This window comes from Dysidea avara, chromosome 8 (genome assembly GCF_963678975.1).
Source record: "Dysidea avara chromosome 8, odDysAvar1.4, whole genome shotgun sequence".
Lineage (NCBI taxonomy): Eukaryota > Metazoa > Porifera > Demospongiae > Dictyoceratida > Dysideidae > Dysidea > Dysidea avara.
In genome coordinates, this window is record NC_089279.1 from 19,797,440 (window position 1) to 19,820,456 (window position 23,017).

Sequence of the window (23,017 nt, forward strand, 5' to 3'; positions counted from 1 at the left end):
GACTTTGGACTTGTAAAATACAAAAAAAGTGATACCTATGCAAAGAAAGTGGTGTTCAAGAAACTCTGGACTAGGCTGGAGTACAAGTTGTGAAACTAATGGTGGTGATCATGAGGAGATGGAGATGAAATTTCAGTGATGACATTACAAGACTGCATGACAATAATTGATTGGCATTGCAACTGTTTCTTTGATTGCACAATGTTTTAATCCTTGAAGACCTCGCCTTTTTCATAATCAGTTCAACTGTTTGGCATGATAGCAGATTGTCATGTCTTAATTGAAATTGAGTGCATAACTTTTATAGCTATGCTCTTCTTATCAGTAATTGCTGTAGGCTAATCAGGTTGTGCCCCCAGCAATAGATCTTGCCATTGCAAAGGGGCATCTACCAGTTCACTAACATTCCCTGGACTTCTGTAGGTTCTTTTAGATGTCTTTTCTGGAGGTAAATTCTTTCTTTTTCCCTTTTTATGTTTTTCTTCTAGCTTGTTTTCCATAGAGACGTGTGGGTGGAAGGGAGTGCCATTAGGGCCGGAGAAAAAAACTAAAAACGTATGGCGTATTTTAAAATCATTCCTACCCATGGCAGGTCTGTGTGGTATTAAAATCTTTGCTTTCTATATAAGGCGATTGCGAGATATAAAGCAAGAGTCATGGCTTTGAGATGCCATTCACGCCTGAACGTTTTAAAGTTCTTCAACTCGCGTCAGTGAAGGGGGTGTGGCTGTGGCCATGATCCATAGCTCGTCACTGAAACCGCATTCCAGAAACTTCCCTAAGGGCTGCTACAGCCGTTTATCAGTCAAGAATCGACGTAACAAGCCTCTAAGCTATCAGAAATAGTGTAACCCTTTGAATCGAAAAGGGGGTGTGTCCCATTTGCACGCGATCGAAAATTAAGGGCAGCTCCGAGTTTGCTTCTCTGCCCACTGTTTGAGCGTGAAGACTTTTTCTTTTATTATTAATTTATACTAGGGGGGCAAAAAAATTGTAAATTTGAACAAGTATTGTTAGCTAAGTTAAGTAATCATTAAGTTTCCAGTTCCTGTTAGGTTAGGATAATCCAAAGGCTGCAGCACTTGTTGCTGTCAGACCTTCAGTGCTGGACACTGTAAAGTACTAATAAGAATAAGAAGTAGAATAGGGATCGAAGTTGTGATTATGAACAAAAAAACTGCGTAAACAAGAAGTTTTAGGAATGGTCATCAATACAAGCCAAGCAGCTTGATTTGTGTACATTGAATTTAAGATTCCTGTTTCGACTGTTCAAATAAAAAGCCGAAGTAGGAATCTTAAGTTCAATGTACACAAATCAAGCTGCTTGGCTGTATTGATGTATTAAGCAGTATTGTGAATCACCATCCCTATTACTTCTTGCTTATGCAGTTTTTTTCAGAATCACGACTTTGATCCCTATTCTACTTGTTTAAATTTACAAAATTTTTTGCCCCCTAGTATTTTGTGAGTTTATACATACATGTATAGCACTGTTTTGAATTTTAGCAGACCCAGTGTGCGCAACGTGTAGTGTGACCTGAGTAATACTATTAATTTTATTTCACTGAAAACAGCATGTTTATTTGAATCTGAAGAAAGCTAATGGTGGCTAATTTTCAAATTATTACTACAGCCAAATGTTTAGTTGATTATTAAATGATAGTACCGAATGAAACTTAAACATCTCTAATTGCAAATTCATGTGAGGTCGTTACCAAATGCCGAATAACTAGCTCCATGTGAATATACCTCTAACCTACTGACCATGTGAGTACATTCAATATTCTTGGGATTTATGGAAGACTGCTGAAAATCATTCTTGCTAACATTTTGGTTATATGCTTGAGCCATGACAACAGTAGTATCCTACTCTGAAAATGCATCATTTGAAACTGCATGCACAGATCACCCTGTTTCTTTTTTGTGATTATGAAAAATATATTACACACACATAATTATAATATAATAAGTATATTATTTTTAAAAGATGTATGTGCACTATAAGGTACAACATGTACATGTGCTTACAGCAATGTACTCCATCATTAGATGCAATTCACAAATTGCCTTTTTTTAAGATGAGAATTTTGCAACACTTTATTTTATGCCAGTAAGTGGACAATAGCATTGTAGCCCATTGAGATTATGACAGTAATCAGACCTTGTTGGTAACTTTCGTGATACACAGTCATACGACCCATTGCATTATGATTTTCACTACTTGGATTGTCAATTTGAGCCTTCTGTAGTTCATCCCTCCAGTTCCTCATTTGGTATTCTAGCAAAACATCTGCAATGCTAACAGGCAAATTATACTGAGTCATTTTCATTATATCAATATCACCACTATAGAGGGCATTTTCCATGTTCGATACATAGCTGTTTAAGATTTGCAGCAGTTTTTCTGTCAAGTCGCTTAATTTGTATCTAATGTCACTTGCTCTGATGTTCACGTCTCCTCCAATCTGCTCTCTAAGTCTATTCATAGTCTTTGTTTCAATCTCGCTTAAAGGATCAAACCAGGAGTCAACTCGTTCTTTCAGTTGACAAAATTTTTCAACCTTTGCAGTGTATCCATCAGCAATGCTTGAAATATTCTTAATTTTCTCTTTCCAACTGTGAAGAAGTTTGACTTGTGTATGTGGAATAGTGTCTAAAAGGAAAAAAAAAAACAATTTCATGTGTGTGGATGCTAATGCTTGAAATATTGTTGAGGTCCATGGGACTAAAATTAACACCAGAATCTATTTATAATGTTTTTTAAGACTTGGCTAATAATTATCGCAAATAAATCTTACCTTCTATTTGAGTGGCTACACACACAGAGTAGAGCAATCCGGTAGTGATCATCAAGTATATCACAGCCATCATATGTTGTATAGCAATGCCGTTAATCTGAATTGCTTTCAAAAGGAGATAATTTTGTACGTACTTCAACTGTCTTTATATAGGATGTCCTTATATCAACATTATGTAATTATGGTTTGACCTTCTAACCACATGATAGCATTATGATTACATCAGGTTTTTACATTGTCCCTTTGTTATTGTACATGTTTTAATTATAAAACTATATGAGTGTGCTTCAAATATTACATAATAAGGCCAGATGTAGCTATTGTTAATCGACATTTTAATATCATAAGATTTGTATACTACAAAAATTCTAATGATGGTTGCTGCATAATACATATTGACAATACATATTATAGGTACGTAGTTTCAACATTACTACATATTATACATTCTAGTATAACATTATTGTAGAAGTATGATGAACCATACTAACATCGTAGTCATTTTATACTAATGACTTCTATAGTGGGTTATTCTTGAGGGTATGTAATTTTTGTAACTGCATCAGCTTGAGGCATAAAATTCATGAATCACTGGTAACTAGTTAATGATTCACGTAGGAGTAAAATTTTCACTTGTTTTGTTTAATAATAATAAAATGCCATTGATAAAATCATAATTTTCTTCCAAATATAAATCTGATATATGGTAGCTAGTCTTGTGGCCAGACCACTTTTTTCGTTTTTGAATGGAAATATGTTAGCAAAGAGAATAATAACTGTTAAAGGTTCACATGCATTGTCATGTAGTACTTCAGTATATCAATGCTCCAGACTGTAAATATATATGTGACTGCCATTTGTTGAGTAAGTCATATAAGCAGATCAATAATTATAATATTATCTTAAAAGGATAACATGGTATGTAAGTGCAGAATTGAAGGATTCTGTTAGCATGGCTTGTGCTCCATATGCTGTACATACACAAGAAATTTATAACCACACGTATGGTGAAAATCTCTAGTGGTTTCTTATTTGGCCCAGCATTATGTCAGCATTAATAGAAAAACCACAACCGTAAGTTTATTTAGCCATTTATGGGATACCACAGGATGTTGTGAGTAATATGATACACACGTCAGGTGCCGCCAAATAACCACACTTCAAACAGTTGAGAACTGACCTATAAAGCAGTAGTAAGTTGTAAAGTCCCCATTAGAACTGCTAAGTCATGTATTGATAAGCACGTATGCAGTACCATGGCCTTAGAAACACCATCTGTACAAGTGTTTAGACAGGCAATATGGCCCAATTCATTTGTCAGATAATTGTAAATATGTATCACAAGTTTACAACACATGTGTTATAGATTAAATGCAGAGGAGGTTCTGCATGCCTATATAGACTACATGTTACTGGATAATCAAATTACCATTGGGTCTGGGGTTGTTTCTGCATTGTACAGGTTTTACCTCCAAAAATTGCTTTGTTAGAGTATATCCACAATTTTTAAAAAGAATCAAACAATTGTGTACGCACATGAAATATACATAATCATCAGCTGCATTTCAAGTATGTATGTGGACTTTTATGGCAGCTATTCTAATGTGCTTTTAATGGAAACTTCAAAGAACTTATATCTCTAGAGTGCTTATGAAATATTCAAGTTCTAAAGGAACATCCATTATTGTGTTCATGGCATACAAAACATGTATGTGTAACAGTGAGTGGAGATGTAACTGTCAAATGAAGAGTTAGTGGTTTACTTCCCACAAAAAGGATAATAAAAATTGAGTAGCTACAATACTAGCACACTTGTATAAAGCACCAGTTTTAGGGTTGCTACATATATATATATAGATATATATATATATTGATAAAACAATTGTCTACGGTAATACTGATCATGTAGGTTTGAGTTTTCTGACCCAAAATATCATCCAAATACCTACCATCCCAATGCCTTGGCAATATATTGGTTAGGTATGCAAGCCGACCTAAATGCTTCCAATAGATTGTTATGAAATTGTTTGAATTGTCAGCCAGCCAGCCCATCTGCCTGCATGATGCCTTCAGACAAGTGTAACTCAACAACTGCTAAGGCTATGGGCCTAGTCGCTTCAGCCTGATTGCATGGTGCCTTTTCATGGACTTGCCTGTGTCCTTCACTGTGTCCCATATATCTTTGCTGAAAGCACAAGGTGTCAATTCACGTTAGCACAATGTGATGGCTTCACTAATTTTCCGGATTGATTGCAGTGTTCTTTGTTTGTAACACTGTGTAACAGGCTAACACACTGTCACTAAAAACAAAGCATAATGGCACTTCCCTTTCATAGTTGGGGTAAGTGTTCAGATGCAGAATTAATCACATGCCTGGCATCACTCTTTATTTTGATGTGGTGTGTGCAGGTTCACTAGTCATAATTATATTATTAAATGTGTTTCCTCTATAAGCTTTAAATTTACATTCAGTAGTAAATCTGGCGATGTGCACATCTATACATAAAATGTGTTTGTATTCTGAAATCTGCAACTTAATTAGATTACAAAAACAAATGTATACAAATGTGTACAGTAGGGTTATGATGTAACATGTTTGTTGTGTATGTATACCTGTAGATGTATAATGTAGATAAGAAATGGAATTTTTATCACAACCACTTACTCGAGCTCCTTGTCCCTAGTGATCCAATCTGAGTGCAAAAATTAACTGTTCAATTAAAATGTTACAGATTTTTAAAACATCAAAACAAAACACTACAACTGTAATGTTTCAATCCAGCTGTAGTTTGACTTTAGACTGTTAAAATGCAAAAAAAGTGATATCTATGCAAAGAAAGTGGTCTTCAAGAAACCCTGGACTAGGCTGGACTACAAGTTGTGAAACTAATGGTGGTGATCATGAGGAGATGGAGATGAAATTTCAGTGATGACATTACAAGACTACATGACATACTGGCATTGCAACTGTTTCTTTGATCACACAATGTTTTAATCCTTGAGGGCCTCTCCTTTTTCATAATCAGCTCAGCTGTTTGGCATGATGACAGATTATCATGTCTTAATTGAAAAGTGAATGCATAACTATTATGCTCTTCTTATCAATAGTCTAATTATCTCAACAAGGTTTTTTTGCTAAGTAATTACACTACAATGAAACTATAAAATATGCTCACAAAGATAGTTGCTAAAGGAAATCATTACAATCTATAAGAGTATTGTAAACAGTCTTCTTACTGGACAATTTTTTTGACTGAAGTCTTTGAAATTTACCCCAAATCTATTTTTATGCACACGCATTATTACATAATTAACCCACAATAGTACAAGAAGGATCTGGTTATCCCAGAAACAGGACCTCTGTGGGTGTATACCTGTTTCAGAGTAAGTACATCATACTATGAACTACATGAAAGAAGTGGTTGCACATTTAGTAAGCTGGATTTGTTTATTGAGCCCATCCATTAATTGGTGCATTTGTTTTAAAACTGCATGTGTTACACAGATTTTGCATATCAGTTTTATCAGTTTTCTTTTGGTGACATCAATATCGAATATCGGTAAATTCCAAAAACCCATGTCATGCAGTATGTAGAATTATCCTCATTTATTTAGCTATAGGTTGAGAGCTTGTATTTATAAAAATGGCAACAAGAAAGTTATATTTTACCACAACCTAAACAAACACCCAACTCATGGATACAGAATGAAACAAATATATTCTTACTCTCCATGAAAATACGAGTTTATAAGTTATATCAAGAGTTAATAATAGTAGGCCCTCCCCACTATTATTATCTCTTGGTTATATTGTTTCACTGTTTTCTGCAGTGATTAAAATGTGCATAAATTACTTTTATAGTATGTAAGTGTTTTTTACCCAATATATTATTTCAATGCAATATACAGTATTTCAAAAACAAAAATTATGCTAACTAGTCAGGTTTTTGCTCACTGCATGGGTCACAATTATATTAAGCACTTGTCATTGACAAACAAGTACACATTTGTATACACAGTACTAAACTAAAATCAATAATACAGATGTATGTTTGTTGTGTTAAAGATTGTGCTGGTATTATAACACTTCATTGGGATATCTTCTCTGTTCCATTGCATCCATCTTTGAGTTACTACATCTAATTCTGTCAGTAGTCTGTCTTGCATTTCTACAGTATATTACTCATGTCTATAAAATTAAGAATTACATACTTGCAGCTGAAGGACTCATTTTTATTATCAGTAGACACTTTCAAGCTGGTAGCAAGTCTTACTCCCAATAAAGTTCCCAATGTCTGCATGTGGTTCTACCTGTGTAACTTTCATTGCCAAATTTACCATTCCAACCACTGTTTGCCTTGCTCCTTGCACCACTGTTTCAGTGGCTCCAACATATATGGAAGTTATTCTTTGGAGTCTAGGGGAGATGTCCCTGGAAAAATATAGACCTGAAAAATTGTTGTAGAGTATTTTTCATAGTGATTGTTGTTGCAGAGAAATTAAGCATATAGTAACTTTTAAAAGCATATAAACATACCGATATGCTTAAAATTATATGGGTAAGAACCCTTCTTAACATGGATACTCTAACAGTGCAGTCAACCATTCTAAAAAATAATATAGGTAGTCTTATTCAAAACAATTATTAATTTTGTGATGAATCGCCAACTTCATGTCAAATCTGCCATAACACCAGCATTAGCATTTTCCAATAATTATAGATGAAGTAATTAATTATAGCAGTAATATGTTGATAGCAACAGGAGGAGGCAAGAAATAGAAAGTGTAATTGTAGGGCACAATAATCCAAAATTCTGTGGGAAAATGATGGCTGGTTAACGCTTAACGCTTAAACTATATAGTTAGGGCATGTGAAGCAGAAAATAACAGACCAACTTTCTTGGCACTATATTGCCTCATATTATTAGATGAGTGACTTAGTATGGATACAAGCACATTATTTGTGTCTATAGTAGTTGTCGTATGCCCATGAAATAGGGTGTTGAAAAAAAATCATTTGAATTGTGCTGAGGATTGCAGTTGCAAAGGTATTCATATAAATAACCAGTAGTGCTTATTTATTTTAGACGTGCATTTTCTACTTTCTTGACTGTGCAAACCGTGTGTCTTGACTATAATTGTAGCATACATGATCTTTCAACCACATAGTTGACATTACATCACTACCAGTAATGGAATCTACATCATTTCCAGCAGTAAGCATTATAAAGCACTTGACCTTTCAACCACGTAGTTTACATCACTACCAGTAATGGAATCTAACATTAGCTACATCATTTCCAGCAGTAAGCTAGGGGATGTATTATAAAGCACTTCGCTTAAATTACATCACTTCTAATATTAGAGATGGGCAGTATTATATTTTTGAAGAACAGTATAGTATTTAGAAAAATACCTTAATACTCAATAAAAGATGGCTATATTGTGATTTACACTTACTTAACATATAAAATGACAACTGTACTACAAAGTAATGTTAGAAGTACCCCAATAGCAATGAAGACTTACATGCATAGGTCTGTGCTAGTTTGTCTGCAATGTAAATTTCATGTATGGCCATCACTAAACCATTCAGTATTTTGGTATTCCAGAAAACCACTTTGGTACGTATGTTTATTAACTACTAATTCCTAAATACCTTCCAACCCTAATTTTTCTATTACTGGATATGCTACATATGTACCATTTAATGTTCTTTAAATTGATATGCTAAGTTGTGGAAATGTGCAGCCTACTTAATAGTCAGAATTAAAATAAAAACATGTACTTCACAAGTTTCATTTACAATGTATGCATGCGCTTGCAGCTGCTAGTAGGCATTCTGGTCCGATTTTTAAGTTTTGGAAAAATGGACTTTTTATATGCTCAATAGATAGAGTATTGATTGCCAATCTCAGTAATATATAGTTTGTTGGATTGGAATTTGCTACTTTGGCATGCACAGTGCTTAAAAACTGAAAAAAGGTACATTTTTTCTCTGGGGTGCCCCATACATTTTAAAGGGGAAAATGGCACAATTGAATCAGAAGCCATCTAGCAATCCGGACTGTCTTGAAACTGCAGTTGCTACTAGCTGCAGGTTTGTACATGTAATGAGAGTAACTTCGGATCTCAGTGATATTTGTATGCTTTGTGGTGAGCAAATATGTTTCACCTACTGCACACTTCTCAATACAATGGTGTATACCCATAAGGCAAGTGACCATCTCAAGTAAGTAAAAACATCAAGTTAACAACTTATAAAGGTAAACAACTAAAGTGGAGGTGCCACAATGATGCAACAATACCTAAGGTGGAGTTGTGGTTTCAATTATGGCATTGTTATGCTGACTTTGAAGTGGTTTGTATTTTTGAGCTAATGACACAGCCATCAGATAATTGCTCTGGAGCTGAAAATCGCTAACCTGAGCGAAGTAACTATGACTTTATAGTAAGCACTAGTGACTACCTTACACTCGACAGTACGTTTTTAAAAGTTTTAAAGTATTCTACACACATTACAAGGCTTGAAAAGATTACAAAACCACACAAAACTTACTTATATGTAACGCTCATGACAAAACTAAGATTTTCATGATTATCAGCGTGTGGGCAAACCCCATAGCGATTTTCATCCTCATTGGAGCTCGGACCACAGAGCAATCCCAAGTTAAACGCGAGTTGTTATTTTGTGCCAGGGTTCTATTGGGGAATATACGGAGAATTTTTTGATTAAAAAATCTTGGATACTGGAATGCCTACTGCTAGCTACAGTGTATATCAGAAATTTTGGAATTGAGAAATTTTGTTTGGCCTGTAGAGATAGGGTACTTGTCAAGGCCAACTTCTTTATCCAAGGCATTTCACTGAGTTCTATACTTCAAGGAATTTATCAACCACTACATGAATCACTACACATAAATAAATGAATTACATCAAAATTTAATACACTGAAGATGTAGAAATTAGAAAAAGGAATTCCTTAATGATATGTTGATTGTATAGCATTGATATATTTCACAAATGAACAAGTGTGTGTAATGATCACATTGTGTGGTTTTGTGGTGGTTGCCATTGTTATCATATTACTAAAATCATCTAGCTGCATCCCTTATAAGGCTAATATAATTTTATTTCTGTGGTTTTACTTATATATAGCTGTGATGTGTACATATGTAGTAAAGAATAATGTTGCTAGAATTCTAGCTTGCTGCACTTTATGTTGTTGACCTAATCAGAATGTGATGGATTGTTTGCAATGATTTAGTCATTATTCCTTGAAAATAAGTCATATATCTACAAACAATTATATAATGGCACTAAATGATATGTAGCTGAGCTATGTACATACATATCAACAAAAGAATCTGAAGAGGGTAACTAGACAACTATAATACGTAGAGGCTCATCAAATTTATAAAGTATAGGTAACAGATCTAAATATATTTTGTGATTTTATAGCACTGTTTTGAATTTAGCAAACCCAATGTGTGCAATGTATAGTGTGACCTGAGTGATACTATTAATTTGTTTTCACTGAAAACAACATGTTTATTTGAATCTGAAGAAAGCTAATGGTGGCTAATTTTCAATTTATAACTACAGCCAAATGTTTAGTTGATTATTGATATGACCAAATGAAACTTAAACATCTCTAATTGCAAATTCATGTGAGGTGGTTACCAAATGCCGATTAACTAGCTCCATGCGAATATACCTCTAACCTACTGACCACGTGAGTGCATTTATCTGGGAAAGGTTTAGCTTCCCATGCATCAATTTAAGTGTCCTTAGACCATATAAATCACATCAGAGTAGGTACCACTGTTGTGGTGGCTCAAACATAGCCAAAATGTTAGTAAGAATGATATCCAGCAGTCTTCCATATATCCCAAGAATATTGAACGCTGGATAATCACTGCAAATTCACTACCCAACTTCGTCGAAAGTGCAAGCACAGATCACTCTGTTTTTTGTGATTATGAAAAATATACTACACACACACACACACACACACACACACACACACACACACACACACACACACACACACACACACACACATAATGTATATGCACATTATTTTTTAAAACAGATAAAAATGTACTTGTTGCTACAATTGTAGCTTGCTGCACTTGATGTTGTGCACATGCTGTTGACCTATATACAGGGGCGGATCCAGGAGCTGGCATGGGGAGGGGCACAAACAGGCTGAGTTGTAGCTAGGTGGTTGGGAAACTTCTCTTGTTAGTTGCTGCATTTTTTGAAGCAGCAAATAATCACCACTTAGTAGTGTGTTACTGTTGATTTTTGACATTTTGGCTTTTGCAGATGGTTGTGAAGTCTTAAAAGCTGTGTAAAAGGCTATGAATCTCTTAAACTACAGCAACATGCTAATTATTTTTAGAGACGCTTAGTATGCACGAAAGTGCTCGGGGCAATTTCACAGTTAGTTTGACTTTGATTTGCTTTGCTTTGATTTCAGGTGAATTTATAAATGCTACTAAGATTTGCATATCGTTTTCATGAGTTAATTGATCTAGCCCTGACATAAAGTTTAGTATTTTAATCAGAAGTATGATTAAAATACTACTAAACTTTATGGGGGGGGGGGGGGGCATTTGCCCCAAATGCTCCATCCTGGATCCGCCATTGATATACACATGAATGTTTGCAATGATTTATTGATTGAAGCCATTATTCCTTGAACACAAGCCATATATCTACAAAACAATTATATAGTGGCACTAAATCATGTGTAGCTGAGCTACGTATGTACATATCAACAAAGCTGAAAAAATGAATCTGAAGAGGGCAGTTAGATAGCTATAAGATGTAGGGGCTCATCATACAATTCTGTAAAGTTTAGGTAACATATCTAATTATATAGCTACCATGTTTCACACATTTTATTGCAAGTACACATTTGCACGATCAGTAATCTTCAGCTGTTGCTATCAGCCTGAGTACCTACTCCATCCACTGCACTAGTTTGCATGACAGCAGTATAGTGTTTGTAAGTTAGCATACTGTTTTAAAGTTTAGCAGACCCAATGTGTGCAAGGTGTAGAGTGATACTACTAATTGTATTTCACTGAAACAACATGCATGTTTATTCAAATCTGAAGAAAGCTAATGGTGGCTAATATTCAATTAATAACTACAGCCAAATTTATCAATGGTAGCATGGTATGACCAATTGCAAGTTAGCGAAACTTAAACATCTCTAATTGCAAATTCATGTGAGGTGGATACAAAATGCCAAATGCAAGCTCCATGCAAATATACCTACCATGTGAATGTATCTATCTGAAAAAGGTTTAGCCTCCCATTCAGATGTTAAGTGTTTTTAGACCATATAAATCACATCAGAGCAGTGGCGGAGGGAGTAGTTGATATGAAGGGGGGGCTGACCAGGGGCGGAAATGAACTGAGGCACTATATTGTCTCTAGTTTGATGAGGTGAGACCCAAAAAAAAAAAAAAAGGTCACAGCCAACTGACAATAGCTGCCCACCTCACCAGCTATGCATTTGATAGCTGTAAAAATCCTTACATAGCTCACTACACACTGCTCTAATACTGTGACTGCTTTATTAAAGTGACTGCTCTATTAGAGTATCTTGATCTTTATCACGGTTTTCAGCCGACCCTCCCTTTCCACCGCCTATGCATCAGAGTAGGATATTTCTGTTGTCATGGTTCAAACATAGCCAAAATGTTAGCAAGAATGACATTCAGCAGTCTTCTGTATAGCTATCACAAGAATAAAGAACGCTGGATAATTCACTACCATTATTTCAAAACTTCCTCAAGATGCATTCATTAAAAAGTGCATGCATGCTGTATATAGGTCATGATCACTCAGTTCTTTTGTATATATATATATATATGTATAACTTTGAAAAATATACTACACATGTAAATGTACAGGTGTGCATACACTATGTTACGTTTATGTACAATCAATGCTAATTATACAACCAAGTACTAAGGCCATACCTATTTGATCTTATGTTGCGCGGGCCCGACCGACTACATTTTTCTTCAAATGAAATAATTTTGAAAATCACGATTTCGGATTACGTGCATTTAATTAAAGACAACACATCATCAACACCATCGTGATATAGTCCAAAAGGGACTATTGAAGATCGTCCAATACTCTAAAATTGTAGAATACGATGGGAAAGTTCTTTTGGAGATATCTGATGCTACTAGAAGAATATGAAACCTAGATTTTTAACTGTGTGTGTACTACCACCCCAAAAACACCTTCGCTGTAAAAAAGGCGCGCCCAAGAAACTACAAGTACCTGGAACCCAATGTAAAAAACAAAAACAAAAAACAGCTCAGCTGAAGTGAAAAGTAACTGGTAACTTAAAGAGCTGATATCTGAAGCGGCCAAGAATACAACTAACTACAATTACTAAAGTTTAATCCATGCAAGAACATCTTGGCTATAAAACAGGTGTGTACATGAAAGTAACTGGTAACTGAAATGGCTGATAACTGAAGCAGCCAAGAATGAATGGTCATATACAACTAATTCAAAAATTTAACACTGAACTTTTATAATTCAGCTGTGTTCTATATTCACTCTTGCTGCATCCTAAAGTAATTTCTTTTAACTCTAATTGGCTGGTAATTTGGCCACCTTTTTTAATAGTCAGTATAGTAGAGCAAAAAAGGCTGCCAAATTACCAGCCAATTAGAGTTAAAAGAAATTACTTTAGGATGCAGCAAGAGTGAATATAGAACACAGCTGAATTATAAAAGTGCAGTGTTAAATTTTTGAATTAGTTGTATATGACCATTCATTCTTGGCTGCTTCAGTTATCAGCCATTTCAGTTACCAGTTACTTTCATGTACACACCTGTTTTATAGCCAAGGTGTTCTTGCATGGATTAAACTTTAGTAATTGTATTCTTGGCCACTTCAGATATCAGCTCTTTAAGTTACCAGTTACTTTTCATTTCAGCTGAGCTGTTTTCTTTTTGTTTTTTTACATTGGGTTCCAGGTACTTGTAGTTTCTTGGGCGCGCCTTTTTTACAGCGAAGGTGTTTTTGGGATGGATATCACTCATTTTTGTCAGTGATAGACTCTACAATTGGATTAAAAGGTAATTTTTTTGGAAATGAGCAATTAACATTAATGCAGAATATTATCTTGGAGAATCAGTAAAATCCATACAATAATAATGACTGTTTTATAACACCGTAAATTCGGAAGTATGAATTTACAGTGTAGTATGACTGTTCTATTAGAGTAAATCTATCTTCACTGCATGTGACGAATATATCTCATATCTGTGCATGTTAAATGCTTCAGACACCTAATTAAACTTGCAAGTGCCTAATTAGTTCACAGTTGCTACACAGCTATAAATACTATTATATTGTAATTGTTATCATCATAATAATTTATCATGTTATAACCATTTTTTAATATTGTGGTCACAACTTCAGGATTGGAGCAGCAGAGAAAGGAATAGAGGACTCAACCATCAAGACTTGTATATGGGAGATGGAATGGACAATGCCGGTACTAACCCCTCAAGGGTGTTGCAGTACAGTATAGATGCAAGACCAGAGCCTCGATTGCCACCTTTTGACTGTGGTCACAACTTCAGGATTGGAGCAGCAGAGAAAGGAATGGAGGACTCAATCATCAAGACTCGGAGAGATAGAATAGTATTGCCATGGACAATGCCAGCACTAACCCCTCAAGGATGTCACAGTGCAGTATCGATGCAACCACTCCAACCAGTGCATAAGACCAGAGCCTCGATCATCACCTTTTGACTGAAAATTTTATACTTGATGAAGCAATTAAAACTAAAAAGTTGTAGTACTTATACTTTCCTGAGGGAGCATGCCCCCAGAGTCCCAGACTCCCTTGCCTGTTCAGCAGAATAATAGGATCGAGCCTTACTACCACTTTCACCTTTATTCTTGGCCCGGATGTACATATCAGCACATAATACAGTAACTGTAGATAATGCTAGTTAATGCCCCTAGGCAGAGCTATAGGGGTGGGAATTTTTCCCTACTATCACAGTAGTTCTTCTCGCAGTTCTTTGCCTGTCCATCATCAACTGCTGTCAAAATGACATTAGTCTCGTCCCCCAGACCCTTCCTCAAACATGCTTATCACACTTAGTTTAGTAGTGCACAAATTGACAGCTTATACTACACTTACCGCATTGTTGAACCATGTATACCACCAGAATCCACTGGATTGACAACTAACACGTGATCTATTTAGGGGAAATCTTGTGGAAAGTCCCTAATTGGATAGTTATAAAAACGGGAAACGAAACGAAAAGAAACGAAATCAGCCTACAGTCTAGTGGAGGACAATCACTATATTATGCACAGTTACACTATAATACATGCACACACTACCTGTTTATGCATCAAGCAAGACTCCAGGTGGAAGATTTCTCTGCACGGCACTTATCGATTAGAGATATTAAACGCCTGCTCCTATCCGAGGGTCTGGGGACTCTACAATCGAGTCTACAATAGAAAAGTTCTGTGCTTGGGTAGGTGAGCGTTGATTGTCCCTTGACCACTTACATAAGAGGTGTGCCATAATAGCCACAGATGGCTTCATCCCTCTCTTAAAGGCATGGCTTCAGACTCGTCAACCCACTGCAGCCAATCATTACCGTAAACGGTTTGTAATGATCAAGTAGTTATTGCTATTCACTCCTCTTATGAAAGTGGTCAAGGAACAATCAACGCTCACCTACCCAGGCACAGAACTTTTCCCAGCGGGTCCCCAGACCCTCGGATAGGAGCAGGTGTTTAATATCTCTAATCGATAAGCGCCGTGCAGAGAAATCTTCCACCTGGAGTCTTGCTTGACGCATAAACAGGTAGTGCGTGCATATATTAAAGTGTAACTGTGTATAATATAGTGTCCACAGTCACGAATCTGCTGAATTTATTAACTTTTGTCCATCCTGTAGTGAAACCATCAAGGTCAGCCATCAAGAAACTTCTAGATACTGCTGCTTCTGCCAGTATGTTGGCATCCAGGAGAATATTCTTGGCGAAGGACTGTAGGGAGTGGAACCCTAATTAAGTAACATCCATATATTGTATTTTTTTTTGTATTTTCCCTTGCCATGCCCACATTAGTTCCATTTGAGGTCCTTTTTGTGGTCACATGTTGACCGAGGGCCCACATGCGTATTTATTTGTACATATTTTCATCATTTGTGATGGTTTCTCTCTCATTGTCCTCCACTAGACTGTAGGCTGATTTCGTTTCGTTTCCCGTTTCGATTCTGGTTTTTATAACTATCCTCCCTAATTACCTTAAGCGGACACACGCGATACGTGGTTTTAATTTTTTTTTTTACAGTTACAATACAAATTACTCTACAACTAAACTACAAACACAATTGGTTTAAGAATGTAACTGGATGGTGAGGCGTAAACTCCGAGAGAAACTTGAACCCCTCGTGAGAAACTACATCGCTTGAGTAACGCTTGAAGAAGTGAGAGTCAAGAATACTGAGGTACTCTATGATATATGCCGGTCTTGAAGGCTAATGAAACGAGGAGTGAAGTTTGTGCAACATGTCACATCGCCACACACGTGTTTGGTTTTTGGACCTGTCCACCAGATGTTGAAAGGAAATTCATTCCAACATGTGAAGAATAATGCTTTTATAATATTTTTCATATTCCAGGCTTTAGGTGTATTGTATTTAACACCTGCTTGTTGGTGTTTGCAGGCCATCTGGTCATACCGGTTTACCCACTAGCAGTTGAATGTAATCATGGTACATATGTAAGTTGAGACCATGCAGGAACAAAGATACAGGTGTCGAATTTCAGGTCAGTTGACGTTCAGAGGAATTGTATAATTGCAATTGTTGTTTTTGTAGTTATCAATTATCAGTGACCAGGTTGTGATAGCGTACTTTTGTTTGACTGATGTCCTAATGTTCTGGTTTACATGCTTACCCAACAGTTCTGTTATTCACTTAACCTGCATATGGGATATAATTTTTTTTTAAGTTCATTTTGATTATCCATCCTATTATTGGTACAGCCTGGCATATTGATTTTTTGCACATTCTCTTTTTAATTCAGTGCCTGCTGGATTGTATCGTCAGATATCGAAACAGGTGTCTTTGGTGTTGCGACCGATGTTCCAGGTCAGTTGCATGTGTGTTTAAGATTAACTTCAGTGCCTGCTTATTCTTTTACAGGTCTCGGTATCAAGTGTCATGAATTTCAGGTCAGTTGACGTACAGAAGAATTGTATTATTGCAATTGTTGTTTTTGTAGTTATCAATTATCACTGTATACTAGTGACATGGAGGATGTGAATTTGCAGGTCAGTCTACTCAGATGTATCGGGCATAGTGTTGATGGGTCCAAACAAATATCCAGTGTAGACTGTGGTGGCATCAAGGGTGTTAATTTCCAGGTCAGTTTACATGTTGTGATTTTAGTGATTTTTTCCTAGTACCCAGATGTTAAGTGTATTGTATTTAATGCCCACCTGTTATGTTTGTAAATTATGGTATATCAGTGTGGACAGTGCAACAGTAACCCTTCTGTGTTGTAGTAACTATTTGTTTCATAATTATGCTGTTGTCCCGGAATGGCACAATTTTTGGCAACCAGTGTGAAGTTCAGTGGTACAAACATTGTATTATGACCAAGTTGTGATAGCGTACTTTTGTTTGACTAATGTCCTAATGTGTTCTGGTTTAACATGCTTACCCAATAGTTATGTTATTCATGCACTTAGCCAGGGATATAATTTTTGTTCATTTTGATTATCCATGCTATTATTGATACAGCCCGGCATATTGATTTTTTGTACATTCTCTTATTAATTCAGTGCCTGCTGGATTGTGTCATCAGATATCGAAACAAGTGTTTTTGGTATTGCAACCGATGTTCCAGGTCAGTTGCATGAGTGTTTAATTTAAGGTTAACTTCAGTGCCTGCTTATTCTTTTACAGGTCTCAGTATCGTCATGCTGACATACAAGAGATCATCACTATTGTTGAACTATTTTTAGTAATGTCTTGATGTGATGTTCAAGGGCGTAGCCAGGATTTTTTGAAGGGGGGTTCCAGCACCAGAATTGAGTTACCAGAAGCAGGGGTTTGGGGGTGCAGCCCCCAGCCGCTGTGAGACTTTCAATATTTTAATGAATTAAAACTCAGCAAATTGCTATATTTTATGAAAAAGTACATTAATTATGATGCATATAAGTGCCCCGCAATGAAGGTAGTACTAGATAAAGCCACCTAGTGGAAACAGACAGCATAACACATATATAGAGACACATAGTAATCTGTAAGTGATAGTTATCTCAATGTGGTATAAGAGCCATGAATCCACTGATACAAATGGAATGACTTACAATCAAAACAATGTAACTATACAAATATGCATAGCATGAATTCATTTTGTATAACACAATTGATAAATTACTGGAGCTCTATATCTTTAAACACTGCACACCAAAGCTATAGCAGTATAAGGTCATGCTAAGTTTTGCATTTAATGTTAGAATGTCTGAAAAACTTCATATGGACGTGGATATATTTACATGCATGTTCTATTAGAGTATACCTGACTGCTCTATTAGAGTATACCTGACTGCTCTATTAGAGTATATCGATCTTTTTAACAAGTTTTGAAGAGGCCTAGGGCTCATGTTACCTCTGTAAATCCTTCCCTGAGAGATGAATGCAAGCTTTATCAATTGTTGCACTGTGCTATATTACTCACTCATTTTGTCCTTCCACACTAAATGGTGTGTTAGGATCCTGCTTGCAGAAGTCTAGATTTTACAGGGGGGTTCCGGAACCCCCCCTCCCTACGCCCCTGATGTTGATTAACGTTGTTACACATTGTTGTATGTTTACCATATGGCAAGAAATTTTCATGGCCATCATGAAATTTGAATATTGTGTAAGTTGTGAGGAACAACCCCAACTCATACACGGTCACTGGCAAACTACGAACCACATTCGAGCCACAACACCACCAACCACATTCGAGCAGTCCATCACAAAATTTTGTTGCACCATTTGTGTGTGCATAATACTTAATGAAAGCCACAACGCAAGCTCCATGGTACACACTACATAGAGGTGGTAACCCCTAAAGGCTTGTTACCTTTTGTATTCACCTTACCAGCCTTTGTGGCTAATCTATTAAAAATTACATGTCAATAGAGAATTGAAGAGTGTGCTTAAAGCACCTTTCGCTAGTGACTTTGTTCTTCACACCATAAGACATCTGGCGATTTATAAACGCTCGCGTGGGGTGTGGCACTAAATGGAATTTAAAAGATTTCTGCTTAAAACGCCATCCCTAGGGAACTTACGGTTCAGCATGCTGTCACATCTTGTTTATCAGGCATTAGAGTTTGTATCCACGTCGTGTCTTTAAAAGTTATTGTAGGGATTAGAGGTTTAATTGAAGAAAATACGCGTATAAGCAAACCAGAATTGCATAATATCAGTGCTAGATGGACTGTACAAACACGGCTATGTTGACTGGTATAACGAGACAGTAGTTGTAACATAAGGTAGAGAAATAAAGTGAAATACGCCTATTTTTTATTTTGCGATGGATACTTTTTTATTTTAGCGAGGTCGCAAGAAAACTATGATGACGACATAGCTAAAAGCTATGCTACATAGCTAGCATAGCATAAACCTGCATAAACAACAGTTTACGTAGTGAGTAGCTGGCTAGTTTATAGGGATCCATGCTTGCACTTTAAAGTTACTGTATGTGTGGTTGCCCAAATACATTGGGCAATTTCAAGCCCTCATGAATGTGGGCTCACCGCTGTGCGTTTTAGCAGCGAGGTATAGGCTTGATGGCCCAGAAGAGTTGGACCTCCAACATTTTGATCCTCTCCACTTGGAAGCTCTGTACGTGTAATTCTATATAACGCCCAGTACCACACCTTTGCTTATTTGTGACTGGATTTGCGAAAAGGGGTCTTCCACACACATCCAATTCTATGAATTCAGAAGACCATAACTACATGCTCAAGTAATGGTTTAATGCAAAAATTTATCCATCTACTAAGCTATGTTGGTGCTCACTACTGACCAACGTTTAAGTCAATAGCATTTTCTAATCTGTAGTTATGAGTTGTCAAAGTTGGTAAATTGGATGTGTGTGGAAGACCCCTTTTCGCAAATCCAGTCACATTTACAGATTGCGCGTAGGAAAAGATTAGCGATGTCCGTGAAATGACAGCAGGAGAGCTAGAGGCCACTTTACACGTAAACAAGAATATTACAAGTAAGATTTTATGTTTGTAACGTCTCAAGTCTCCATGCCACTAGTTGCCAGTGGATTCATTCCGCACATAAAAATGTAATTATTAAAACAATACAAGAAAACATATGCCACGCTCTTTACAATACAGTTACATATAAAATACAAGTAAACAATGTTGTCTTGTGCAGCTGGCATGGCAAACTTCCTTTGTGTTGGTGTCAGGCAATTCAATGCATGCTTAATCTTTTTTACCTTCACCTGGCTTAGCTACTAGGTTCTGGCTGGCTTGGCTGTCTTCCTTTATCTGGTTCATCTGGCTTGCATACTCCTACAGTATTGTGTAGCTATCTCCTGCAAGTTGTGTATGCATAATTATAGTGTGTCACCCATCACTGTGCCATTGCTACACCACTGATGAACCTTATTTAGCTCTAGTTGATGTTGATATACTGTGCTGTATATTGGCTAAGAATTTTTATCTGCTATAATGTATTGCTGCATGCAATGATGTATAGTTCTCTCCTGTATGTTTTGTATACATATACTGTGTACACATCACTGTGCCATTACCACACCAAAGATGTACTGGCACTTAGCTACTGGTGGCCTTTAGTTACGATGCCACTATTGTGTTACCGTATAGAGGGAAAATTTGACGCCGGTTTAAATTTGACGAATTTGGCGAATGCAAAAATTCGCCAAATTTTTCCTCAGCCAAAATTTGTAAAGTCCTGCACGTGATATTTTAAGAAAGCCACGTGGTGATGTCGATATGGAAGTATTTTAAGCGTGTCTCTTCTGAACCGGTGAAACGCGATGAGGGACTACCTGAACCAACAGGTCCGTTGAGCAAGTCTGTGCCAGTGAAGGCTATTGAACACGCTAACACTGAAGTTAAGAAAGTACAGGTGCGTGACAGCGGAGGCTCGGCGAGTGGAGGTAAAAGAGGGCCGTATCAAATCCTGACACCTGCCCAGAGATATGAAATTGGCAAGAGGGCAGCGGAACACAACACAACGGTTTCCTTACGTTACTATGCCGAAAAGTATCCGAAGCTAAAATTAACAGAACCTAGTGTGCGGAGGTTTAAGAACTTGTACAAAGAGTTATCAGGCAATCCGGACCAGCAATGGGCTTCCAATAAATCTGATGATGCTAATGTTGACACTGATGAAGATGCTAAACTAAAGGTTAAACCAGAGCCAGTGAAGGAATTGCCATGGAAGAAACAGGGCCGACCATTTCTTCTTCCAGATGAATTGGATCATCAAGTCCAGGTGTATTTAAGGCCCCTATTTGGTGATTATTAGTTTCTCATCCACCTCCCGCATCCTTCTTAAGCTACCGCATGGTAAGCCATTATTTACTCTGCGCATGCTCAGAAGAACACGTGATACCAAACTGTTATAATTTTTGTTGATGAATGCTACAATGCACTATATATAATCACCAGGAGAACTGTAGCAAATTGCTGCAGTGCCAGTTGCAATCGTGCTCTATCGACTTCATCAAAGCAGGCTTTCAGTTGACTGTCGAAAAACAGTTGGCGATCACGAAAAGTAGAATCAGCTGGTAAAGGAAATGTTTGTAGTAAGAAAGAAAGACAATTTGGACAAGGTCTGCACATCAGTGTGTTAATATTATAAAATAATGGCATAATGGTAATACCCTCCCGCCCGCATAATAATAATTAGAAAAGCTGGATGAGAAACTAATAATCACTGAATAGGGGCCTAAAGGATCTTCGTAAACGAGGTTTGCCGATTAATTCAGCTGTAGTAATAGCAGCTGGTGAAGGGATCCTTATGAATAAGAATGCTACTTTGGTTTCAAAGAATGGTGAGGGTGGTATCAAAGTTAAACTAACGGATGATTGGGCTAAGTTGTTACTAAAAAGAATGGGCTATGTTAAGCGGAAAGCCTGTAGTAAGGCCAAAGTAGATGTTGAAAGATACGAGCAGTTAAAGGATGAATTTCTCCTAGAAATCAAGGTGATTGTTAACATGGATGAAATACCACCAGAATTAATCATAAACTTTGATCAAACTGCACTGAACTATGTTCCAGTATCTCATTGGACAATGGATCAAGAAGGGGCCAAGAGAGTTGAAGTAGTAGCCAAAGATGACAAGAGACAGATTACTGCAGTTTTTGCTGGTTCATCTTCTGGCCACTTTTTACCACCACAGTTAATTTATGAGGGCAAGACCAGTCGATGCCTACCCAACTATGAGTTTCCTTCATCATGGCATATTACGAAGACGGAGAAACATTGGTCAAATGAACATTCTATGAGGGATTATTTTGAAAAAATCATTTTTCCATATATTGACGAAAAGAGGAGTGAATTGAAACTCAGCAATGAACAGCCAGCTTTACTGATCTTTGATAACTTCAAGGCACAGTGCACGCCTCCCTTACTACGCCTTCTTGATAGACACAATGCCAATGTTGTACTGATACCACCAAACTGTACAGACAGATTGCAGCCACTAGATCTAAGCGTTAATAGAGCAGCTAAAGACTTTTTACGTAGAAAGTTTAGAGAATGGTATGCAAAGCAAGTGTGTGTACAACTGGATGGAGCACAGAACAAACCAGTAGATCTTCAGCTAAGTATCCTCAAGCCACTAGGTGCTGAGTGGATTGCATCATTGTACAAGTACATACTGGACAATCCATCCATTGTCAAGAATGGGTTCAAAACTGCTGGCATTCTTGAAGCTACCACTATATGTGATGATGATTGATATTATTATAGCTATTAAACAGACATTTGCATTTATAAATTCATTACATGTGATTCATGAAATAAAATTAATTTAATTAGCTAGATTTTTATATAACTACTTACAAGGGAACAGAGACATGTTTGTGGTCAAAACAGTCAATTAAATGTGCCCTCATAGATTCTTGCTTAAACTGCAACT

The 23,017-nt window shown here is 36.7% G+C and overlaps 2 protein-coding genes and 1 long non-coding RNA gene across 11 annotated transcripts; 1 reads left to right on the forward strand and 2 right to left on the reverse strand.

Annotated features, from left to right (window-relative positions):
- Positions 1-2,017: 2,017 nt before the first annotated feature.
- On the reverse strand, positions 2,018-2,900 carry LOC136264423 (uncharacterized). Its single transcript, XM_066059151.1, has 2 exons — positions 2,799-2,900; positions 2,018-2,653 (listed from the first exon to the last, which is right to left on the reverse strand). The coding sequence occupies exons 1-2, from the start codon at positions 2,869-2,871 to the stop codon at positions 2,103-2,105; spliced, it is 624 nt and encodes a 207-aa protein (XP_065915223.1). The 5' UTR covers positions 2,872-2,900; the 3' UTR covers positions 2,018-2,102.
- A 3,776-nt stretch (positions 2,901-6,676) lies between these two features.
- LOC136263984 (uncharacterized) lies at positions 6,677-15,618 on the reverse strand. Of its 4 annotated transcripts, none has more exons than XR_010704904.1 (4): positions 15,207-15,618; positions 15,001-15,147; positions 7,011-7,246; positions 6,677-6,967 (listed from the first exon to the last, which is right to left on the reverse strand). It is a non-coding gene; the product is annotated as an uncharacterized lncRNA (long non-coding RNA). The 4 variants fall into 4 exon arrangements; XR_010704905.1 differs by having other exon boundaries at positions 7,011-7,230; positions 15,207-15,617; XR_010704906.1 differs by lacking the exon at positions 15,001-15,147 and having other exon boundaries at positions 7,011-7,230; positions 15,207-15,609.
- LOC136263983 (uncharacterized) lies at positions 15,292-18,050 on the forward strand. 6 transcript variants are annotated; one of them, XM_066058658.1, is made up of 8 exons: positions 15,298-15,682; positions 15,776-16,330; positions 16,550-16,652; positions 16,911-16,975; positions 17,030-17,058; positions 17,109-17,250; positions 17,671-17,735; positions 17,795-18,050. In XM_066058658.1, the coding sequence occupies exons 3-8, from the start codon at positions 16,619-16,621 to the stop codon at positions 17,862-17,864; spliced, it is 405 nt and encodes a 134-aa protein (XP_065914730.1). In that variant the 5' UTR covers positions 15,298-15,682; positions 15,776-16,330; positions 16,550-16,618; the 3' UTR covers positions 17,865-18,050. The 6 variants fall into 6 exon arrangements, 5 of the variants coding, with proteins under 5 accessions (XP_065914730.1, XP_065914728.1, XP_065914727.1 ...); XM_066058656.1 differs by having other exon boundaries at positions 15,299-15,682; positions 15,776-16,309; positions 16,360-16,652; XM_066058655.1 differs by having other exon boundaries at positions 15,299-15,682; positions 15,776-15,891; positions 16,174-16,652.
- Positions 18,051-23,017: the final 4,967 nt, after the last annotated feature.

Bases quoted from the DNA above. Each gene is read 5' to 3' on its own strand.
- LOC136264423 (XM_066059151.1), bottom strand. From the start codon at position 2,871: ATGATGGCTGTGATATACTTGATGATCACTACCGGATTGCTCTACTCT. The intron at 2,654-2,798 runs GTAAGATTTATT...TTTTCCTTTTAG, and splicing joins TGTAGCCACTCAAATAGAAG to ACACTATTCCACATACACAA.
- LOC136263983 (XM_066058658.1), top strand. From the start codon at position 16,619: ATGCAGGAACAAAGATACAGGTGTCGAATTTCAG. The intron at 16,653-16,910 runs GTCAGTTGACGT...TTTTTAATTCAG, and splicing joins ATACAGGTGTCGAATTTCAG to TGCCTGCTGGATTGTATCGT. The intron at 17,736-17,794 runs GTCAGTTGCATG...ATTCTTTTACAG, and splicing joins TATTGCAACCGATGTTCCAG to GTCTCAGTATCGTCATGCTG.